Raw genomic sequence first — 22470 nt, 5'->3', positions numbered from 1 at the left:
AACATACAGAACCCTCGGTCTGAGCTGATCTCAGTGGGTGTAGTGAGGTTATCGATGGGTTTTCAATGTAAATCCACACAATGAAGATCAGAATTGGGTGAGTTTTTTCCTGCTCCACCATCTGATCCAATAAACACTCGGCACCTATTCAGTTACGTTGTGTCAAATAGTTCAAATTCTCATTTTGGAAATGGGGTAAGGGGGTTTCCTTTTTAAATAAATTAACAAAAACATCTTATTTATAGATTCCAATTTAAAAGAGTTAATATGTACACAGTCTTTGGTACTTGTGCTATTTTATCTACCTAAAGAAGTAAACCCCTGAAATACTCAACACAAATACAGGCGGTAATGTGATTACGTGACTATATCACTTAATAAAGGAGTTAGTGAGAGTGGAAAAGGAGACCCTGGAAACCAAAAATTTACTCCTGAAAATCAGAGAGCATCTCTCGAGAAAATCTCAAGAAGAGCCATTGAAAAAAATATATTTTGAGCCCTGCAGTCGGATCTTTCAGACGCTGAATTGTAGATTTTATACCAAAGGTTGATTCAGAATTGAAGCAAAAGTTCATAAATTTATTCTAAACAGGTTTCTGCTGAGAGTTCCTGGATTAAGGGGAAAGATCACAGATGGTGCTTTTAAAAATAGACACTGTAGCCCCCAAATTAAATGTAATTTTCAGCGTATTAAGTTTCAAGTTATAGGGATTAACATCAGCAGAAAATATTGTCAGACTGTCAATACTAAACAACAGCAGAATCCAACCCCTGCAGTCATTTATGAACTTGCTGATGTCTCTGGAGGCATCGTGACTGAGTGAATCCCTTCCCACACACACAGCAGTTGAATGGTTTCTTAGTGTGAGTGCGTTGGTGTGTCAGCAAGTTGAAAGACTTTGCGAATCCCTTCCCACACACTGAGCAGGTAAACGGTTTCTCCCCAGTGTGAGTGCGCTGGTGAGCAGTGAGGTTGGACGACCGATTGAATCCCTTCCCACACACAGAGCATGTGAATGGTCTCTCCGCAGTGTGAGTGTGTTGGTGAGCAGTGAGGTTGGATGACTGCCTGAAACTCTTTCCACAGGAGGTGCAGCCGAATGGTTTCTCTTCAGTGTGAATTCGCTGGTGTCTCAGAAGGGTGGGTAAAACTGTGAATCCCTTCCCACACACAAAGCAAGTAAACGGTCTCTCCCCAGTATGGAGCCGCTGGTGTACAATGAGGGAGGATGCCTGTCTGAAACTCTTTCCACAAGAAGTGCAGCTGAATGGTTTCTCCTTAATGTGAACTCGCTGGTGTGACAGCAAGTGGGATGATCCGGTGAATCCCTTCCCACACACAGAGCAGGCAAACGGCCGCTCACCTCTGTGAACACGCTGGTGTGACAGCAGGTGGAATGACTGAGTGAATCCCTTCCCACAGTCGGAGCAGGCGAACGGCTTCTCCCCAGTGTGAGTGCGTTGATGTATAGTGAGTGCTGAAGAATGCCTGAACCTCTTTCCACAGGAGGTGCAGATGAATAGCTTTTCCTCAGTGTGAATCCGCTGGTGAGACCAAAGGCCAGATGACTGAATGAATCCCTCCCCACACACAGAGCAGGTGAATGGCCTCTCCCCAGTGTGACTGCGCCGATGGTTTTCCAGCAGGGAAGGGTAACTGAATCCCTTCCCACAGTCCTCACATTTCCATGATTTCTCCATGGTCCTTGTGTCTCTCCAAGTTGGCTGATCAGTTGAAGTCTTCTCCACACTTAGAACATGTGTACAGTTTCTCCTCACTGTGAATGTCGTGATGTTTCTTCAGGCTGCAGAAGAGACAATCGTTTCTCCTTCAACATTCAAAGTCTGAGGATTTTCAGGTCCTGATGAATTGAGTGACTGTCAGATGATGTTTGGTTTCAGTCACACATCTGTAAATCCCCCTTTCTAATATCCTGTAAAAGGAATTTACAAACGTCATCACTGTCAGTGGAGCATATAAATGCAGAATAGATAATTCTAGTTTCAATGTACCATTTTTTCCTCTCCATTCCCCCAAAGCTGTAAATCCCCATCCCACACACTCTCCCTCCTCCCTGAGCTGAAATCCAAACCCATCTCACCATCTGCACCATTTCTTTCCTCCGCTCCCAGTTTTCTCCCTCCCTCTCCTCTGCCTGGGTTCAATCAGAGTGAATGAGGGGCGGGGCTGAACCCAGATGTCCCTCATTGGTTGAGACTCTGCATCAGTTTGAGCTCTTCCCATTGGCCATGTGGGCGCGGATTCCACAACCTCATTTTCTGCCTGAGGTGTTCACCAATAGGAAAATCTGGAGGACCGGATGGACTCTGGTCCTCCAACCAATCAGACTGTGGCTTTGTGTGATTGAAGACTGAGCTTCACAAAGACTGAAACTTCTTCCTGTGTTAAACCTCTGAGTAAAACAATTTCTTCCCACTTTTCTGGACTTCTTTAAGACTCCATTGACCCTTCCACCGAACTGTTACAAGGAATAACAAATGTTAACTCTGTTTCTCTCCATGATGTGGCGATGCCGGTGTTGGACTGGGGTGAGCACAGGAAGAAGTCTTACAACACCAGGTTAAAGTCCAACATGTTTGTTTCAAACACTAGCTTTCGGAGCACTGCTCCTTCCTCAGGTGAATGAAGAGGTATGTTCCAGAAACATATATATATAGACAAATTCATAGATGCAAGACAATGCTTAGAATGCGAGCATTTGCAGGTAATTAAGTCTTTCCAGATCCAGAGATAGGGGTAACCCCAGGTTAAAGAGGTGTGAATTGTCTCAAGCTAGGACTGAACCAGGACCTGGGATTCATGTTGCATTACATTCATCCCCCACCATCTGGCCTGCGAAATCCTACCAACTGTCCTGGCTCTTCATTCACTGGAGGAAGGAGCAGTGCTCCGAAAGCTAGTGTTTGAAACAAACATGTTGGACTTTAATCTGGTGTTATAAGACTCTGTTTCTCTCACTACAGATGTAGCATGGTGCCCAGTGGTTAGCACTGCTTTCTCATAGCTCCAGCAACCTGGGTTCAATTCCAGGGTAACTGTGTGGAGTTTGCACATTCTCCCCGTGTGCGTGGGTTCCCTCTGGGTGCTCCAGTTTTCTCCACCGTCCAAAGATGTGCAGGTTAGGTGGACTGGCTATGCTAAATTGCCACTTAGTGTCCAAAAAAGGTTAGGTGGAATTACTGGGTTACGGGGATAGGGTGGACGCATGAGCTTAAGTAGGGTGCTCTTTCCGAGGGCGGGTGCAGGCTCGATGGGCCGAATGGCTTCCTTCTGCACTGTAAATTTTATGATTCTGCAGGATTTTTCTGTCAGTCTGACCTGGTGGGTCTGTCTGGTAGTATTTCCCTGCTACTGTTCATGTGTTTGGATGTTTGGGTATTTTAGGGAGCAGGTACAACTCCCTTGGTTCTCCCTGTTGTTTTAGGTTAATGTGTCCGGAGTCTTTGAGTTCTTCCAGTCCGTCTCCAATTCTCCTTCCTGTCGCGGGTATATGGGTCTAGGTAGCTTGGTGTTGTGATTCGTGTTGTTTAGTTGTCTGTCTGTCTCCAGCAGGTATTGTTGTCTCTCTATAATGACTGTGCTGCTACCTTTGTCTTCTGGTCTTATGAACATATCCATGTTGGATCGAAGTTCCCGAATTGTCTGTCTTTCTCTCCGGGTAAGATCCTGTTTGTCTCTTGTATTTTTCCCTACTGTGACACGGCAGAGACCTGATTGAAGGGATTCAAACATGGGAGTTCTGGGAAAGGTGGGTAAGGATTTTGAAGGAGACAACATGTTCAAAGAGTTTGGAGAGGAAAGGGAGGTTGAAGATGGGGCAGTAATTTGCAAGGAGGGCAGGGTCAAGGGTTTGTTTTATTGAGGAGGAAGTGATGATGGCAGATTTGAAGGACAGAGGGACAGTACCTGAAGAGAGAGAAATGTTGACAATATCCGTGGGCACAGGGTAGTTGGCTGATCGGTAGCTCAGTGGGAATAGGGTCGATGGAGCAGGAGCTGGGTCTCATGGACAAGATGAGCTCTGAGAGGGCATGAGGGGAGATCGGAGAGAAACTCGAGAAAGATGTGGGTTCAGGGGTCGGGAAAGGATGAAACTAAGAGACAGTTTGGTCCGGTGGGCTCGTGAAAGGGAGGGAAGCAGCAGAGGCAGCTGATCGGATTTACTCAATCTCAGTTACAAAGAAGCTCCACAAGCTTCTCACACTTCTTGTTGGAGGTGAGGATGGAAGAGACGGGAGAGCGAGAGAACTTCAAAAGGAACTAACTTGTATCAGAGATATTAAAAAGTTTCAACACTGCACATTTAACACAAATGTAATTTATTTGACTTTTAGCCCGAATATTAGCCCCTGTAAATGGGCTGGAGTTTGTTATCAGCAGAAAGAGACCCAAATGAACATGGTTCAGTCCTGAAAGTGAGTAACAGCAAAATATAATCACTGCAGTTATTTGTGGCCACGTTGGTGTCTCAGGAGGTGGGATGAAGTGCCGAATCCCTTCCCACACTTGGAGCAGGTGAACGGCCTTTCCCCAGTGTGAACTCGCTGGTGCTTCTGCAGGGCGGATGACTCCGTGAATCCCTTCCCACACTTGGAGCAGGTGAACGGCCTCTCCCCAGAGTGAATTCGCTGGTGCTTCTGCAGGTTGAATGACTGAGTGAATCCCTTCCCACACCAGGAGCAGGCGAATGGCTTCTCCCCAGTATGAATGCGCTGATGTACAGTGAGGTGAGATGATCGCATGAACCCATTCCCGCAGTGAGAGCACCTGAACGGTCTCTCGTCAGTGTGAACACGTTGATGGACCATCAGTTCCCCAGAACTTTTATAGCACTTCCCGCAGTCTGGACATTGAAACGGTCTTTCATCAGTGTGAATTCGTTGGTGACTTAGCAGGTGGGCTGAAAAAGAAAATCCCTTCCCACACTCTGAGCAGGTGAATGGTCTCTCCCCAGTGTGACTGTGTCGATGGGTTTCCAGCTGGGATGGGGAAGTGAATCCTTGCCCACAATTGGCACATTTCCACTGTTTCTCCTCGGTGTGACTGCATTTGTGGCTTGTGAGGTCTGATAGAGCGAATCCTCGTCCACACAAACAAATCATGTACGGTTTCTCTCCACTGTGAACGATGTTTTTTCCTTCCATGTTCAAAATCCACTGATATTCAGGATATGATAAATTGAGGACTCTGTCAGATCCTAATGTGATGCTTGATTTGAGTTTCCAGAGTTTGAAGCCTCCCCTTCGAACACCCTGTGAAACTGATTCAAAACAGAAAATAGGGAATGAGAGAGAACCCACAAAAACACAAAGGCAGGTTGTGAAATTGAGCTGAATGAATCTGGTCATTCGTGGGACCGGCACTGGGAAAAAGTGACCATGAAAACGGCTGGATTGTTATAAAACCCAATTGACGTCTTTGGGAGGAGAGAGAAAGAGGTGAAGAGAGATTTTGTATATCTACAAGACATATTAAGAGAGTAGTTGGCAAAGCAAATTCGATCTGAGCTTCATCAAGAGTAATATTAATACTGAAACTATGCTTCTGGTGGCACAGTGATTAGCACTGCTGCCTCACAGCTCCAGGGACCCGGGTTCAATTCCGGCCTTGGTGACTGTCTGTGTGGAGTTTGCACTTTCTCCCCGTGTCTGCGCGGGTTCCACCCGGTGCTCAGGTTTCCTCCAACAGTCCAAAGAAGGGAAAGTTAGGTGGATTGGCCTTGATAAATTGCCCCTTAGTGTCCAGGGATGCACAGGTTAGGTGGGGCTATAGGGTTACAGGGACAGGGTAGGGGTGTGGGCCTAGGCAGGGTGCCCTTTCAGAGAATCGGTGCAGACTTGATGGGCCGAATGGCCCCCTTCTGCACTGTAGGAATTCTATGGTTCTGATTCTATTCTCTGAATCTTTATAAAGCTCTGGTCACCACTCTTCAGGAAGAATGTGAAGGTTCTTGGAGAAGGTGCAGAGGAGATTTACCAGAATGGTTCCAGCAAAGGAGGTTGAGGCGAGATTTGATTCAGGGACACAAGATTACGCCAGATTTCCATCGGGTGGACAAAGAAACTCTGTTTCCATTCACTGATCGTACAAGCAGTTGGGACACAGATTTAAAGTTTTTGGTAAAACCTGGATTGAATGATATAAGATCCTATGGGGTCTTGACAGGGTGGATGTGGAGAGGATGTTTCCTCTTGTGGGAGAATCTGGAACAAGGGGGTCATTGTTGCAAAATAAGGAGTCGCCCATTTCAGATGGAGATGAGAATTTTTTATTCTCTTGAGGGTAGTAAGACTTTGGAACTCACGTCCTTAAAAGGCAGTGGAAGCAGAGTCCTTGAATATTTTTAAGGCAGAGCTGGATAGATTCTTGATGAGCAAGGGGGTGAAAGGTTATCAGGGGTCGGCAGGAATGTGGAGTTGAGGTTAGAATGAGATCAGCCGCAATCTTATTGAATGCTGAGCAGGCTCGCGGGGCCGAGTGGCCTGTTCCTCGTTTGTATGTAAAAGGTACAGGAGATATGAGGTGATATGAGATGTATGTTTTTACACAGCGAGCAGCAATGATCTGAAACTTGCTGCCTATGAGGGAGTTTGAAAATAGAAACAATGAGTGATTTGATTTTAAAAGGAAATTGGATAGACATCTGAAGGAAATAAACCTGCGAGGATACAGGGAGCAGGAGAATGGCACTGAGTGGATTGCTCCAGAGAGATAGCATGGACTCAATGGGCCGAATGCCATTCTCTGTGCCATCATGTCTTGGATTCCTTCGTGTAATCTAGTTTTGAAATTTAAAACCGGGGGGTTCAGATATCACTCAAGTAAATCTGTGCTACACTCCCTCCGAGGCCATTCTATCCTTCCTCAGGTTTGTTGCCCAGAACTGAACACAGTTCTCCAGGTTTGGTCGAACCAGGGTTTGTGAATCTCGGGGCTTCTCCAGTCACACTGAGACCTGAAATCTTCCCTCACAGACAGAACAGACAAACCTTTTACCTTCCACACCCAGATGTTGATATTCAGGTTCTGATGAATTGAGTGACTCTGTCAGATCGCGATGTGATGTTTGGTTTGCGTTTCCCGTCTGTTCAACCTCCACTTCCAGTATCCTGTAAATTTACAGAAACCTCACTGTCAGTTTAGGATAGAAATTCACAACATTCTCTCCTCATCAACTTTGATTAAATGTATTCTTGGAGGTTTTATCACATGACGTGCCCCCATCCACCAGCCATTAATTGGTCAACACATCCATCCTTGTGACACACTGCCTTCCTCTGCCAATTGGGAAGCAAAAGGACTCATTACCTTTCAGGACAGTGTTTGACTGTCAGCCAAACAACCTTTATCCCATTTTCAATATTTTTATATCCACTGAACAGAAATTTTCAAAGAAAATTACATAAAAATCTTCTTTACTGTCCTAATGATTTCCCAGACACGAATCTCACCAAGACAGAAGGTTAAATTTGAATTCATTTAAAGTCTACCGAAGACCCTGAAACCATTGTAGATTGTTGCAAAGACCCATCTGGTTCACTCATATCCTTCTGTGAAGGAAATCTTCTATCCTTACCTGGTCTGGCCTACACGTGACTCCAGATCCACAGTCAGCTGGTTGACCCTTAAAATGCACTCTGAGATACACTCAGTTCAAGGTGATTAGTGATGGGCAGTGAATGCCGGCCCAGCCAGCGACACCCACATCCCGTGAATGAATAGATAAGAAAATCTGCCATCCTTACCTGGTCTGGCCGACACGATTCCAAACCACAGCAATGTGGTTGACTCTTTAAATGCCCTCCGAGATGGCCGAGCAAGCCACTCAGTTCAAGGGAAATTAGGGACGGGCAATAAATGTTGGCCCAGCCAGTGACTCCGAATAAAATAAAATGCTGGAAACTCCAGTCAGTCAATCCGGGAGAGTTGGCATCCGGTCCAGGCTCGCAGTGCATGCGCCCTGCGGCTCCTTGTCCTCTGTAAAGATGGCGGCTGGTAACCCGGGCCTGGCACCGCTCAGCTCTCACTCTGTTTGATGCTGTTTAAGACGGGACCGTTAACATTTTCCTTGGGAGTTGAAGCCTCCACGGGGTATTTATGAAGCCTCCCGGCTCACTCCACAGCTTCTATTGCTCCCCAGCCACCCACCGGCTCCAATCCTGAAAGTCGCTCGATTGTTTCTTTCCCGCTTCTCGCACCGTCAGCAACAACCTGAACTGCGCATGCGCCGGTCACAGCCCGAACGGCACATGCTCCAGCCACAGCCGGACTCTGCGCATGTGTGAAGTGGATAGAGCACAATCTCAGCCGCAACGCATGATGGGTAATAATTGTGCCATTGAAATCGATATTGTTGATTCAAATTATGCTTTGCCAACCGATTACAATTGATGCCGTTGGGCCAAGGGAACAAATGTATTAAATAAATAAATACAGCAACTAAGGAGTACAGGCCCATCCACCACAGTCTGTCCTGGGTGCGATTGACAACAGACCAAACACGGACAGTGAGATGTTAACGTGTTGGGGTCTGAGCAGGTTCAGGTGAACAGTGATTTTTGTCTTCCTGAACAGAACAGCTAAACTACCCCTTGCCAATAACAATGTGCTGAAATTGGATCAATGGTTTGGGCATTTAAAGTTGTAGTGTTAACCAGTGGGAAAACTGAGGAAATTCCTTTGCACACATGAAGTGTGTGAGTGATCGCCTTCTGAACTGCTCCTGAACTGCACATTAGATTAATTAATGACTAACTCATATTTATTCTCACCCAGTGTAAGCATCTTCCACTTGTCGTTGTACATATTGGTACTAACGACATAGGCAGGAAGGGGCATGAGGTCCTGCAGCAGGAGTTCAGGGAGCTAGGCAGAAAGTTAAAAGACAGGACCTCGAGGGTTGTAATCTCGGGATTACTGCCTGTGCCACGTGCCAGTGAGGCTAGAAATAGGAAGATAGAGCAGCTAAACACGTGGCTAAACAGTTGGTGTAGGAGGGAGGGTTTCCATTATCTGAACCACTGGGAGCTCTTCCGGGGCAGGTGTGACCTATATACAAAGGAAGGGTTGCATCTAAACCGGAGAGACATAAATATCCTGGCCGCGAGGTTTGCTAGTGTCACACGGGAGGGTTTAAACTAGTATGGCAGGGGGGGTGGGCACGGGAGCAATAGGTCAGAAGGTGAGAGAATTGAGGGAGAACTAGGGAATAGGGCCAGTATGGCTCTGAGGCAGAGCAGACAGGGAGAAATTGCTGAACACAGCAGGTATGGTGGCCTGAAGTGCATATGTTTTAATGCAAGACATATTACGGGTAAGGCAGATGAACTTAGAGCTTGGATTAGTACTTGGAACTATGATGTTGTTGCCATTACAGAGACCTGGTTGAGGGAAGGGCAGGATTGGCAGCTAAATGTTCCAGGATTTAGATGTTTCAGGCGGGATAGAGGGGGATGTAAAAGGGGTGGCGGAGTTGCGCTACTGGTTAGGGAGAATATCACAGCTGTACTACGGGAGGACACCTCAGAGGGCATTGAGGCTATATGGGTAGAGATAAGGAATAAGAAGGGTGCAGTCACAATGTTGGGGGTTTACTACAGGCCTCCCAACAGCCAGCGGAAGATAGAGGAGCAGATAGGTAGATAGATTTTGGAAAAGAGTAAAAACAACAGGGTTGTTGTGATGGGAGACTTCAACTTCCCCAATATTGACTGGGACTCACTTAGTGCCAGGGGCTTAGACGGGGCAGAGTTTGTAAGGAGCATCCAGGACGGCTTCTTAAAACAATATGTAGACAGTCCAACCAGGGAAGGGGCTGTACTGGACCTGGTATTGGGGAATGAGCCTGGCCAGGTGGTAGAAGTTTCAGTAGGGGAGCATTTCGGGAACAGTGACCACAATTCAGTAAGTTTTAATGTGTTGGTGGACAAGGATAAGAGTGGTCCTAGGGTGAATGTGCTAAATTGGGGGAAGGCTAATTATAACAATATTAGGCGGGAACTGAAGAACCTAGATTGGAGGCGGATGTTTGAGGGTAAATCAACATCTGACATGTGGGAGGCTGTCAGTTGAAAGAAATTCAGGATCGGCATGTTCCTGTGAGGAAGAAGGATAAATAGGGCAATTTTCAGGAACCTTGGATAACGAGAGATATTGTAGGCCTCGTCAAAAAGAAAAAGGAGGCATTTGTCAGGGCTAAAAGGCGGGGAACAGACGAAGATTGTGTGGAATATAAGGAAAGTAGGAAGGAACTTAAGAAAGGAGTCAGGAGGGCTAGAACAGGCCACGAAAAGTAATTGGCAAATAGGGTTAAGGAAAATCCCAAGGCTTTTTACACGTACATAAAAGGCAAGAGGGTAGCCAGGGAAAGGGTTGGCCCACTGAAGGATAGGCAAGGGAATCTATGTGTGGAGCCAGAGGAAACGGGCGAGGTACTAAATGAATACTTTGCATCAGTATTCACCAAAGAGAAGGAATTGGTGGATGTTGAGCCTGGAGAAGGGTGTGTAGATAGCCTGGGTCACATTGAGATCCAAAAAGACGAGGTGTTGGGTGCCTTGAAAAATATTAAGGTAGATAAGTCCCCAGGGCCTGATGGGATCTACCCCAGAATACTGAAGGAGGCTAGAGAGGAAATTGCTGAGGCCTTGACCGAAATCTTTGGATCCTCACAGTCTTCAGGTGATGTCCCGGAGGACTGGAGAATAGCCAATGTTGTTCCTCTGTTTAAGAAGGGTAGCAAGGATAATCCACGGAACTACAAGCCGGTGAGCCTTACGTCAGTGTTAGGGAAATTACTGGAGAGAGTTCTTCAAGAAGGTAAAATTAAGCACTAGTGTTTTGTGCTTAAACAAAGGAGATTACAATGGGATGAGAGAAGAACTAGCTAAGGTAGACTGGGAGCAAAGACTTTATGGTGAAATAGTTGAGGACCAGTGGAGAACCTTCCAAGTGATTTTTCACAGTGCTCAGCAAAGGTTTATACCAACAAAAAGGAAGGACGGTAAATAGAGGGAAAATCGACCGTGGATATCTAAGGAAATAAGGGAGAGTATCAAATTGAAGGAAAAAACATACGAAGAAGCAAAGATCAGTGGGAGACTAGAGGACTGGGAAATCTTTAGGGGGCAACAGAAAGCTACTAAAAAAGCTATAAAAAAAAGTAAGATAGATAATGAGAGTAAACTTGCTCAGAATATAAAAACAGATGGTAAAAGTTTCTACAAATATATAAAACAAAAAAGAGTGGCTAAGGTAAATATTGGTCCTTTAGAGGATGAGAAGGGAGATTTAATAATGGGAGATAAGGAAATGGCTGAGGAACTGAACAGGTTTTTTGGGTCGGTCTTCACAGTGGAAGACACAAATAACATGCCAGTGATTGATGGAAATGAGGCTATGACAGGTGTGGACCTTGAGAGGATTGTTTTCACCAAGGAGGTCGTGATGGGCAAGCTAATGGGGCTAAAGGTAGCCAAGTCTCCTGGACCTGATGGAATGCATCCCAGAGTGCTAAAAGAGATGGCTAGGGAAATTGCAAATGCACTAGTGATAATTTACCAAAATTCACTATACTGGGGTGGTCCCGGTGGATTGGAAATTAGCAAACGTGACACCACTGTTTAAAAATGGAGGTAGGCAGAAAGCGGGTAATTATAGGCCAGTGAGCTTAACTTCGGTAGTAGGGAAGATGCTGGAATCTATCATCAAGGAAGAAATAGCGAGGCACCTGGATGGAAATTGTCCCATTGGGCAGCCGCAGCATGGGTTCATAAAGGGCAGGTCGTGCCTAACTAATTTAGTGGAATTTTTTGAGGACATTAACAGTGCGGTAGATAACGGGGAGCCAATGGATGTGGTATATCTGGATTTCCAGAAAGCCTTTGACAAGGTGCCACACAAAAGGTTACTGCATAAGATAAAGATACATGGCATTAAGGGGAAAGTAGTAGCATGGATAGAGGATTGGTTAATTAAAAGAAAGAAAAGAGTGGGGATTAATGGGTGTTTCTCTGGTTGGCAATCAGTAGCTAGTGGTGTCCCTCAGGGATCAGTGTTGGGCCCACAACTGTTCACAATTGACATGGATGATTTGGAGTTGGGGACCAAGGGCAATGTGTCCAAGTTTGCAGACGACACTAAGATAAGTGGTAAAGCAAAAAGTGCAGAGGATACTGGAAGTCTGCAGAGGGATTTGGATAGGCTAAGTGAATGGGCTAGGGTCTGGCAGATGGAGTACAATGTTGACAAATGTGAGGTTATCCATTTTGGTAGGAATAACTGCAAAAGGGATTATTATTTAAATGATAAAATATTAAAACATGCTGCTGTGCAGAGAGACCTGGGTGTGCTAGCGCATGAGTCGCAAAAAGTTGGTTTACAGGTGCAACAGGTGATTAAGAAGGCAAATGGAATTTTGTCCTTCATTGCTAGAGTGATGGAGTTTAAGACTAGGGAGGTTATGCTGCAATTGTATGAGGTGTTAGTGAGGCCACACCTGGAGTATTGTGTTCAGTTTTGATCTCCTTACTTGAGAAAGGACGTACTGGCACTGGAGGGTGTGCAGAGGAGATTCACTAGGTTAATCCCAGAGCTGAAAGGGTTGGATTACGAGGAGAGGTTGAGTAGACTGGTACTGTACTCGTTGGAATTTAGAAGGATGAGGGGGGATCTTATAGAAACATATAAGATTATGAAGGGAATAGATAGGATAGATGCAGGCAGGTTGTTTCCACTGTCGGGTGAAAGCAGAACTAGGGGGCATAGCCTCAAAATAAGGGGAAGTAGATTTAGGACTGAGTTTAGGAGGAACTTCTTCACCCAAAGGATTGTAAATCTATGGAATTCCTTGCCCAGTGAAGCAGTAGAGGCTCCTTCATTAAATGTTTTTAAGATAATGGTAGATAGTTTTCTGAAGAATAAAGGGATTAAGGGTTATGGTGTTCGGGCCGGAAAGTGGAGCTGAGTCCACAAAAGATCAGCCATGATCTCATTGAATGGTGGAGCAGGCTCGAGGGGCCAGATGGCCTACTCCTGCTCCGAGTTCTTACGTTCTTATGAGACAGGATCTACTCCCATTTGGAAGCAAATGGACGTATTAGTGAGAGACAGCATGGTTTTGTGAAGGGGAGGTCGTGTCTCACTAACTTGATAAGAGTTTTTCGAAGAGGTCACAAAGATGATTGATGCAGGTAGGGCAGTGGATGTTGTCTGTATGGACTTCAGTAAGGCCTTTGACAAGGTCCCTCATGGTAGACTAGTACAAATGGTGAAGTCACACGGGATCAGGGTTGAGCTGGCAAGGTGGATACAGAACTGTCTCGGTCATAGAAGGCAGAGACATAGAGAGTAGCAATGGAAGAAAGCTTTTCTAATTGGAGGGCTGTGACTAGTGGTGTTCCGCAGGGATCAGTTCTGGGACCTTTGCTGTTTGTAGTATATATAAATGATTTGGAGGAAAATGTAACTGGTCTGATTAGTAAGATTACAGACGACACAAAGGTTGGTGAGCATACCGATGCTTCCTCCGCTCCCACATGCCTCCTCCATTGCCCCCAGACCTTCAGGGCCACCACCACCACAGGGCTGGTGGAGTACCATGCCGGCGGGAACGCAGAGGCGCAGTTACCAACGCCCCCAAACTGGTGCCCCTGCATGATGCCGTCTCCATCCGCTCCCATACTGACCCTCCCGCCACCACCCACTTCCTGATCATGCCTATCTTTGCCCAATAATAATTATTAAAGTTCGGCAGCACCAGCCCGCCCTCCCCCCGGCTCCGCTCAAGCATCCCCTTTCTTAATCGCGGGGTCTTACCCGCCCATACAAAGCCAGTGATCACCTTATTGACCCGCTTAAAGAAGGACCGTGGAATAAAGATGGGGAAACACTGAAACACAAACAGTAGTTTAGGGAGGACCGGCATTTTCACTGTCTGCACCCTCCCAGCTAGTGACAACGGAAACGTGCCCCACCTTTGAAAATCGTCCTTCATTTGGTCTACTATTCGCCAAATTTAACTTGTGTAGCCATTCCCATTCCCGTGCCACCTGGATGCAGAGATATTGAAAGCTCCCCCCTACCACCCTAAATGGCAGCTTCCCCAATCGCCTCTCCTGCCCCCTTGCCTGGACCACAAACATCTCACTTTTCCCCATATTTAGTATTTACCCCGAAAACCGGCCAAATTCCCCCAGAATCCTCATAATTTCTTCCATTGCCTCTAGTGGGTCTGAAACATACAGGAGCAGGTCGTCTGCATAAAGTGAGACTCTGTATTCCACTCCCCTCCCGGACCAGCCCCTTGAGGCTCTCAGCACAATTGCCAGCAGCTCTATGGCTATCCCGAACAGCAGTGAGGAGAGGGGGCATCCCTGTCTCGTCCCCGATGCAGCTGGAAATAGTTTGATGTTGACCTGTTCGTCCGTACACTCGCAACAGAAGCCTGATACAACAGCCTGACCCAGTCAATAAAGCCCCGCCCAAATCCAAGCCACCCCAGTACCTCCCACAGATCTTCCCATTCCACCCGATCAAAACCCTTCTCTGCGTCCATTGCGACCACTACCTCCACATCCCTACCTGCTGGGGGCATCATAATCACATTTAACAACCTTCTTACGTTGGCCGCCAACTGCCTACCCTCAACAAATCGCGTCTGATCCTCCCCAATCATGTCCGGAACTCGAGTCTTCAATGCAGCAGATTGGCATCCATATTTAATAAGGATATCGGCCTGTAGGACCCACATAGCTCCGGGTCCTTGTCCTGATTCAGGATCAATGAGATAGCGGCCTGTGACATCGTTGGGGGAAGCACCCCACGCTCCTTTGCCTCACTGAATGTCCTCATCAGCAGTGGCCCCAATATCGCAGAGAACTTTTTATAAAACTCCACTGGGTACCCATCCGTCCCCGGAGCTTCACCCGACTGCATGACCTTCAGACCCTCTGCTATCTCTTCCAACCCGATCGGGGCCTCCAGCCCTTCTACTAACCCCCCGTCCACCTTCGGGAAATACAGCCCCCCGAAAAAGTGCCTCATCCCCTCCGGCCCAGCTGGGGTGTCCGACTCATACAGCCTACTATAAAACTCCTTGAACGCCTTATTGACCCCACCCGAGTCTCCAACCAGGTTCCCGTCTCCATCCTTTACTTTCCCAATCTCCCTGGCTGCCTCCTTCTTTCTAAGCTGCTGCGCAAGCATTCTGCCGGCCTTCTCCCCATGCTTATAGCTTGCCTCCCTCGCCTTCCTCAGCTGCTCTACCGCCCTCCCTGTAGATAACAAGCCAAACTCCGCCTGTAGCCTCCATCGTTCCCTTAGAAGCGCTGACTCTGGGGCCTCCGCATTCCTCCTGTCGATCTGCAATATCTCATCAGCCAATCCGTCTCAGCTCTGTCTGCGTTCTCCCAATGGGCCCGTATCGAGATCAGCTCCCATCTAATCACAGCCTTCAATGCCTCCCAGACCACCGCCGCTGAAACTTCACCGTGTCGTTGACTTCCAGGTAATTCTGAATATATTTTCTCAGCCAGCCGTACACCTCATTAGCTAAAAGTCCCACGTCCAGCCTCCAGCGCAGGCGCTGGCTACTCTCCTTGCTGACCTGTAGGTCAACCCATTGCAGGGCATGATCTGAGATTGTGATTGCCGAATACCCAGTGTCCACTACCCCCGTCAGTAGAGCCCTGTTCAAAATTTAAAAAATCAATCCAGGAATACACTTTATGCATGTGTGAGTAGAAGGAGAATTCCTTTACTCTCGGTTGCCCAAATCTCCATGGGTCCACCCACCCATCTGTCCCATAAACCCCTTAAGCTCCTTTGCAATTGCTGGCACCCTGCCTGTCCATGAGCTTGACCGGTCAATAACTGTGTTGAAGTCCCCTCCCATGACCAAATTATGCAAGTCGAGGTCCGGGATCTTCCCCTAGCATCCTCTTTATAAACTCCACATCATCCCAATGTAGCACGTACACATTTACTAGTACCACCGGCAACCCCTCCAGCTTCCCACTGACCATAATGTACCGGCATCCCACATCCGCAACTATTCTTCCCACCTCAAATACCACTCACTTATTAATCAGGATCCCGACTCCTCTAGTCTTCGAGTCCAGCCCAGAGCGAAAAACCTGTCCGACCCATCCCTTCCTTAATCTAATCAGTTACTCTAAGGTGCGTCTCCTGTAACATTACAACGTCCGCCTTCAGTCCCCTCAAATGCGCGAACATGCATGCCCTCTTAACCGGCCCATTTAGCCCTCTCACATTCCATGTGAGTAGCCTAGAGGGCTCATCGCACTGCCACTGCCACTGCCACCCCCACCCCCCCAGCTGATCAGCCATCACCTTTCTTGGGCCAGTCTCCAGCCCACGCCCCATGCATCCGCCAGCCCGCCCCCAGGCAGCCCCTGTCCCTGACCTCCTTTCTGATCCACAGCAAACGTCCCCCCCCCCCCTCCCGGTCAGCAGAACCTTTCTCCCCACCAGTAACAGCACTACGTAAACCAACCCCTTCAACAAGCAGAACATCTGCTCACCCTACACTGCGCTTCCGTGAGCTAGTCCGCCCACCTAGCTTGATGACCTCCGCCCATGGCGCTAGACATTCTCCCACCTATTGTCTCCTCCACCCCTCTCCCGGACTCACATATTCAAAATAAAAGCAATCCCAACACAATTGCCTGAAAAAACCACGAAAAACAGCTGGGCAGCATGGTAGCATTGTGGATAGCACAATTGCTTCACAGCTCCAGGGTCCCAGGTTCAATTCCGGCTTGGGTCACTGTCTGTGCGGAGTTTGCACATCCTCCCCGTGTGCGTGGGTTTCCTCCGGGTGCTCCGGTTTCCTCCCACAGTCTAAAGATGTGCAGGTTAGGTGGATTGGCCACGCTAAATTGCCCTTAATGTCCAAAATTGCCCTTAGTGTTGGGTGGGGTTCTGGGTTATGGGGATAGGGTGGGGGTGTTGACGTTGGGTAGGGTGCTCTTCCAAGAGCCGGTGCAGACTCGATGGGCCGAATGGCCTCCTTCTGCACTGTAAATTCTATGAAAAATCTATGAATTTATGTATCAAACAGAAGATCCAACATCTAACAAACACACCTCCATCCCCCATCAGTGCAAATGTAAACTTTAACTCACCCAGATCTGCAACAGGCCCCAAATCAATACGGAAGGCATTATAAATAACGACCAAAACAAACAAGAAACCTTTTTAATGTGGGCGTTGCAGCAAAGTTCAAAGTCCTCAGTCTGCCACCAGTCCTTTCCTTCTAGCGAAGTCCATCGTTTCCTCAGGCTACCCAAAATTAAAATGTTGCTCCTCATACGTGACCTAGAGACGGGCTGGACATAGCAGTCCAAACTGCACCTTTTTCTTAAAAAGGGTCGACTTTATCTGATTGAACCCTGCTTTTGCCTGGCTGCATCCGCACTCAGATCCTGATAGATCCGCAGGAAACTGTTCTCCCATTTACAACTCGTGTCTGCCTGGCCAACCGTTAAATACGCTCCTTGTCCAAGTACCTGTGGAATCTCACCACCATTTCCCTCGAGGGGTTCCCCACTCACGGCTTCCTCGCGAGCGCTCTGTGAGCCCTGTCCACCTCCAAGGGTCAGGAGAACATTCCATCTCCCAGCAACTTCTCGAACATGCCCACTATGTATGCCCCAGAGTCCGCTCCTTCGGACCCCTCCGGGAGACCGACGATTCTCAAGTTCTGCCGGCGGGACCTATTCTCTAGGTCCTCCACCTTCTCCAGCAGTCTTTTCTGCTGGTCTCTCAGCATCCCCACCGCAGTTTGATGTTCCTCCTGCTCAGCCAGTGCATTCTCTACTTTCTGGATCGCCCGATCTTGGGCATCCAATCCAAGTTCCAGCCGCGCAATCGATTCTTTAACCAGGTCCAAGCAATCCTGTTTCTGCTTGGCGAAGCCCCCCTGAATAAACTGCATCAGCTGCTCCGTCGACCGCTGGGTTGCCAAGCCAAGACTCCGGCCATCCGACATACTTTCTCCCGCTGCAGCTTCGGTCCAAGCCTTCTCTATTTCTTCCTTTGCGAGCACTTCTAGTCCGCCTCTCCAAGCACCGATGTAGGAATCCACTCCATAATTGCCTCTACCATCAATTTATCGAATCAAGTCCGATAGAAAATGGGGGGGGAAAGGTCCAAAGGTCCGGCCCGAGCGGGAGCCACCAAATGTGCGACCTACTCCTTCATAGCCACCACCGGAACTGCCAATAAGTCTTTTTAAGACAGAGATATCTAGGTTCTTGATTAATAAGGGGCTCAGATGTTATGGGGAGAAGGCAGGAGAATGGGGATGAGAAACAAATCAGCCATGGTCGAATAGCAGAGCAGACTCGATGGGCTGAATGGCATAATTCTGCTTCTCTATCTTCTTTTTTAATGGGAGGGTCTCATAGAAACGTATAACATTCGAACAGGAGTGGACAGAGTAGATTCATAAAGAATGCTCCCAATGGTGGGGGAGTCCAGAACTAGGGGGTCATAGTTTGAGGATAAGGGGTAAAACTTTTAAGACTGAGGTGAGGAGAGATTTTTTCACCCAGAGAGTGATGAGCCTGTGGAATTCATTACCACAGAAAGTCATTGAGGACAAAACATTGTGCAATTTGAAGAAGGAGTTTGATATAGCTCTTGGGGCTAAAGGGATTAAAGGATATGTACGGCTCTGTGGTGCAAAGGATAATGTGTTGGACTTCTACTTAATGGCAAGTAAGGAAGTCAAAGGTTGTGGGATCAAATCCCACTGGAGTCGACTGTTAGTGTAGCACAGTGGTTAGCACTGCTGTCTCACTGCCAGGGACACGGGTTCAATTTCGACCTTGGGTGGCTGTCGGTGTGGAATTTACACCTTCTCCCCATGTCTGCGTGGGTTTCCGCCGGGTGCTCCGGTTTCCTTCTACAGTCCAAAGGTGTGCAGGTTAAGTGGACTGTCCATGGTAAATTGCCCTTCAGTGTGCAGTGGGTTAACGGGGACAAGGGCAGGGTAATCATTCAGAGGGTCGGTGCAGACTCGATGGGCTGAATGGCCGCCTTCTGCACAGGATTCTAGGAGATGGGGGGGGGAAATCAGGATATTGAACTTGATTATCAGCCATGATCATAATGAATGGCGGAGCAGGCTCGAATGGCCTACTCCTGCTTCTATTTTCTATGTAAGTCACATGTAGGCCAGACCGGGTAAGGAGGCGAGATTTCCTTCTCTCAAGGACATTAGTGAACCAGATGGATTTTTACAACAATTGACAATGTTTTCATGGTCACCATTAGACTTCTAATTCCAGATTTTTATTTAATTGAAATGTCACCATCTGCCATAGTGGGATTCAAACCCCAGTTCCCAGAGAATTACTTAGGGTCTGGATTACTAGTCATGTGATATTACCAATATGCCATCGCCTCACTGAGTGATGCAGTGTATATTACACACATTTTTAATCCAGTAATATATATGTGTACATGGCTAGCAGTCTACATGATCCTTTTCAGGTCTCTTTGCCATGCACATGAATTAGTGAACATAGATCTGTTCATGAATTGTCAGTCAGAAGAATTGGGACGGTGTACATTAGGCACAGCAGAGAGAATGGAGGGTGTGTGAGATGGAGATATACAGGTTTTGGGATGCGAAAGGAAGGAACATTCTATCGAAATGAGCACTACATGTTGTGAATATCTATCCTGAATCGAAAGAGAAAATGCTGGAAAATCTCAGCAGGTCTGGCAGCATCTGTAGGGAGAGAAAAGAGCTCACTTTTCGAGTCCGATGACTCTTTCTCAAAGCTTTGACTACAGCACGGAGGACCCGGGTTGGAATCCTGGCCCTGGGTCACTGTCCATGTGGAGTTTGCACATTCTCCCAGTGTCTGACTGAGTTTCACCCCCACAACCTAAAATTGTGCAGGTTAGGCAGATTGGCCATGTTAAATTGCCCCATAATAATCGGGTACTCTAAATTTATATTTAAAAAAACACTTTTTACTGTACCTCACGGAGTCTTCTTAAAAAGTATTTATTCATGGGAGGTGAGGGTCAGTGGCTGGGTCAGCATTTACTGCTCATTCCAATTGCCCTTGAACTGCAAAGCACTTACAAATCAACCACAACATTGCTGTGGATCTGGAGTCATGTGTGGGCCAGGCCACGTAAGGAGAGCAAATTTCCTGAAGGACATTCGTGAACCAGACAGGTTTTTACAACAATCCACAATGTCGTCATTAGACTTATAATTTGACACTTTTATTCAATTTCAATTCATTGCCAGATTCGATCCCAGATCACTAACTTCGGTCTCTGGATTACTAGCCCAGTAACAATACCATTACACCACTGCCCAGCCCACATATTCTTGGCAGAATATGTCTAGTAACTTCTCAAAAAATTATAAAGCAATTTATTTCTTCAAAGAAATTCTCATAGCTCTGCAGTTTCTGGAAACATTTTGGTTGAAAGTATTATTTTATAAAATAAAGATCTAGTCTTTACAACATAATTACCTAATACACCAATTCACTAATGATAATCAATGTTCATTAAAGAATAATCATAAATGTAATTATTGTTCTTTGCTATGAAATCAATACATAGTTAATATCGAAAAGGTACAGAAGGTGAAATGGCTGCAGGAGGCACACATGAGGTATAAAAGAGCTTCCTTGACCTTGTTACTAATGACAGTGAATACACTATGGAAATAACAATTTTAGAGCTAAATGTGATTACACATGCGTACTTATAGCTTCTTACAATACAACAGTAAATATGTTTCAAAAGTACTCCATTGGCTTTCAAAGACTTCAGAGGGCCCAGTGTCAGTGCGAGGTTTGAGAGAAATGTACATTTGTTCTATTAGTCTGCAAACTAGAATATACTGCTGTCTCTGGATCTGAAAAGACTTAGTTACCTGCAAATGCACGCATTCAAAGCCTTGTCTTGCATGTTTGACTTGGTTTATATATATCTTTCTAGAACATACCCCTTCATTCACCTGAGGAAGGAGCAGCGCTCCGAAAGCTAGTGTTTGAAACAAACCTGTTGGACTTTAACCTGGTGTTGCAAGAGGGCGGTGCTGGAGGACTGACCGAGAGCGGCTGGTCCTCCAGCCAATCAGGGTGAATGGGAGGCGGAGCAAAGCCGGCGCTCTCACTCACTCCGCATGCGCGCGGCCGCGTACTTCGTCCACCCGGGCCTGTCCCGGGGAAAAGCCCGGGCAGCTTTCGTCGCTTCAACTGCCGTATCCGAACTTCATTTTGGGGGCTTTGTGCCTACACGGAACGTTTATGAAGCCTCCCGACCCATCCACGGACTCTATCCGTCCCTCATGACTCACCGAGCGGGATCTGACCGGCGAAGGATTTCCACCCGACCGCCTGAATACTGAACTGTCATCGGCACTGCGCATGCTCCAACTCACGTGGGTGACACCGGGGCTCAGCCCCGCCCCTCTTTCACTCCGATTCGTTGGAGAACCAGCCGCTCCGCTTAGTTCTCCAGTCACGTCCCTCTCTTCCTATTGGACCAGAAATGCCGTCAATCACTCCCAGGGCATCGTGAGCTGGAGCATGCGCAGTGCCGATGCTGGACTCGGCCAGGAGGTTTTACTGAAACCCGGTGGAGACTCCAAACCCCAATAAGAAGTTTCCGGGCCCGGGTTTGCATCGAGCGGGGGGACAGCTGCGGCCTGCTCCCGGTGACAGGCCTGAGTTAACGGCCGCCGTCTTTATAGAGGCTGCAAACCCGCAGGGGGCAAAACATCAGAGATAGAGTTTGTTGTGAAACCAATGGGATGTAAAACAGGAGGTCAGGGTTACAGTCAACAACAACAACTTCTATTTATATAACACCTTTAACATCATAAATCATCCCAGTCAACTTCACAGGAACATTTTAAAACCAAGTGAGACACCCAGACACAAAAGGTGACCAAAAACTTGGTCAAAGAGGTGAGTTTTAAAGAGTCTTCACGGAGGTAAGTGAGGTGGAGACGGGGAGGTTTAGGGAGGGAATTCAGTGCTTGGGGCCGAGGGAACTTAAAACCATGGCGGAGTGATTGGAATCGGGAGTGTACAAGAGTCCAGGATCATAGCTGTGCAGATATCCCCGGGGACTATGGGGCTGGAGGAGATTGCAGAGACGGGGAGAGATGAGTCCATGGAGGGATTTGAAAATAAGGGTGAGAAATGACTAGGAGCGAATGCAAGTGTCGGAGCACCGAGATCATAGGGGAAAGGAACTTGCTGTGAATTAAGATATGGGTAGCAGACGTTTGGATGGCTTTGGGTTTCCAGAGGTAAAATGTGGGAGAGCAGCCAGGTGTGTGATGGAATTGTCAAATCGGGATGTGACGATGGCATGACCGAGGTTTCAGCCCCAGGCACACAGACACAGGAGAGAGGCCAGATAATGTAACGTAATTGGAA

At 47.3% G+C, this 22470-nt stretch overlaps 1 protein-coding gene across 4 annotated transcripts; it reads right to left on the bottom strand.

The window, feature by feature from the left end:
• Positions 1 to 265: 265 nt before the first annotated feature.
• Positions 266 to 21453, bottom strand: LOC140418802 (uncharacterized). 4 transcript variants are annotated; one of them, XM_072502412.1, is made up of 3 exons: positions 21381 to 21453; positions 7012 to 7131; positions 266 to 1934 (listed from the first exon to the last, which is right to left on the bottom strand). In XM_072502412.1, exon 3 carries the CDS (start codon positions 1699 to 1701, stop codon positions 778 to 780), a length of 924 nt encoding a protein of 307 aa, XP_072358513.1. In that variant the 5' UTR covers positions 1702 to 1934; positions 7012 to 7131; positions 21381 to 21453; the 3' UTR covers positions 266 to 777. The 4 variants fall into 4 exon arrangements, with proteins under 4 accessions (XP_072358513.1, XP_072358511.1, XP_072358512.1 ...); XM_072502410.1 differs by having other exon boundaries at positions 7019 to 7131; XM_072502411.1 differs by lacking the exon at positions 21381 to 21453 and adding an exon at positions 7768 to 8206 and having other exon boundaries at positions 7019 to 7131.
• Between the last annotated feature and the right edge of the window lie 1017 nt (positions 21454 to 22470).

This window comes from Scyliorhinus torazame, chromosome 5, assembly GCF_047496885.1.
Source record: "Scyliorhinus torazame isolate Kashiwa2021f chromosome 5, sScyTor2.1, whole genome shotgun sequence".
NCBI lineage: Eukaryota > Metazoa > Chordata > Chondrichthyes > Carcharhiniformes > Scyliorhinidae > Scyliorhinus > Scyliorhinus torazame.
The sequence above is the reverse complement of the archived record's forward strand: the minus strand, read 5'-3'. Positions and strand labels throughout refer to the sequence as shown.

Coding starts and splice junctions, on each gene's coding strand:
- LOC140418802 (XM_072502409.1), bottom strand. CDS start 21,439: ATGACAGTTCAGTATTCAGGCGGTCGGGTGGAAATCCTTCGCCGGTCA. Junction 7,132..21,380: donor CGCCGGTCAGATCCCGCTCG/GTGAGTCATGAG, acceptor GTAAATTTACAG/GATACTGGAAGTGGAGGTTG. Junction 5,283..7,018: donor TCAACATCTGGGTGTGGAAG/GTAAAAGGTTTG, acceptor GTTTTGAATCAG/TTTCACAGGGTGTTCGAAGG.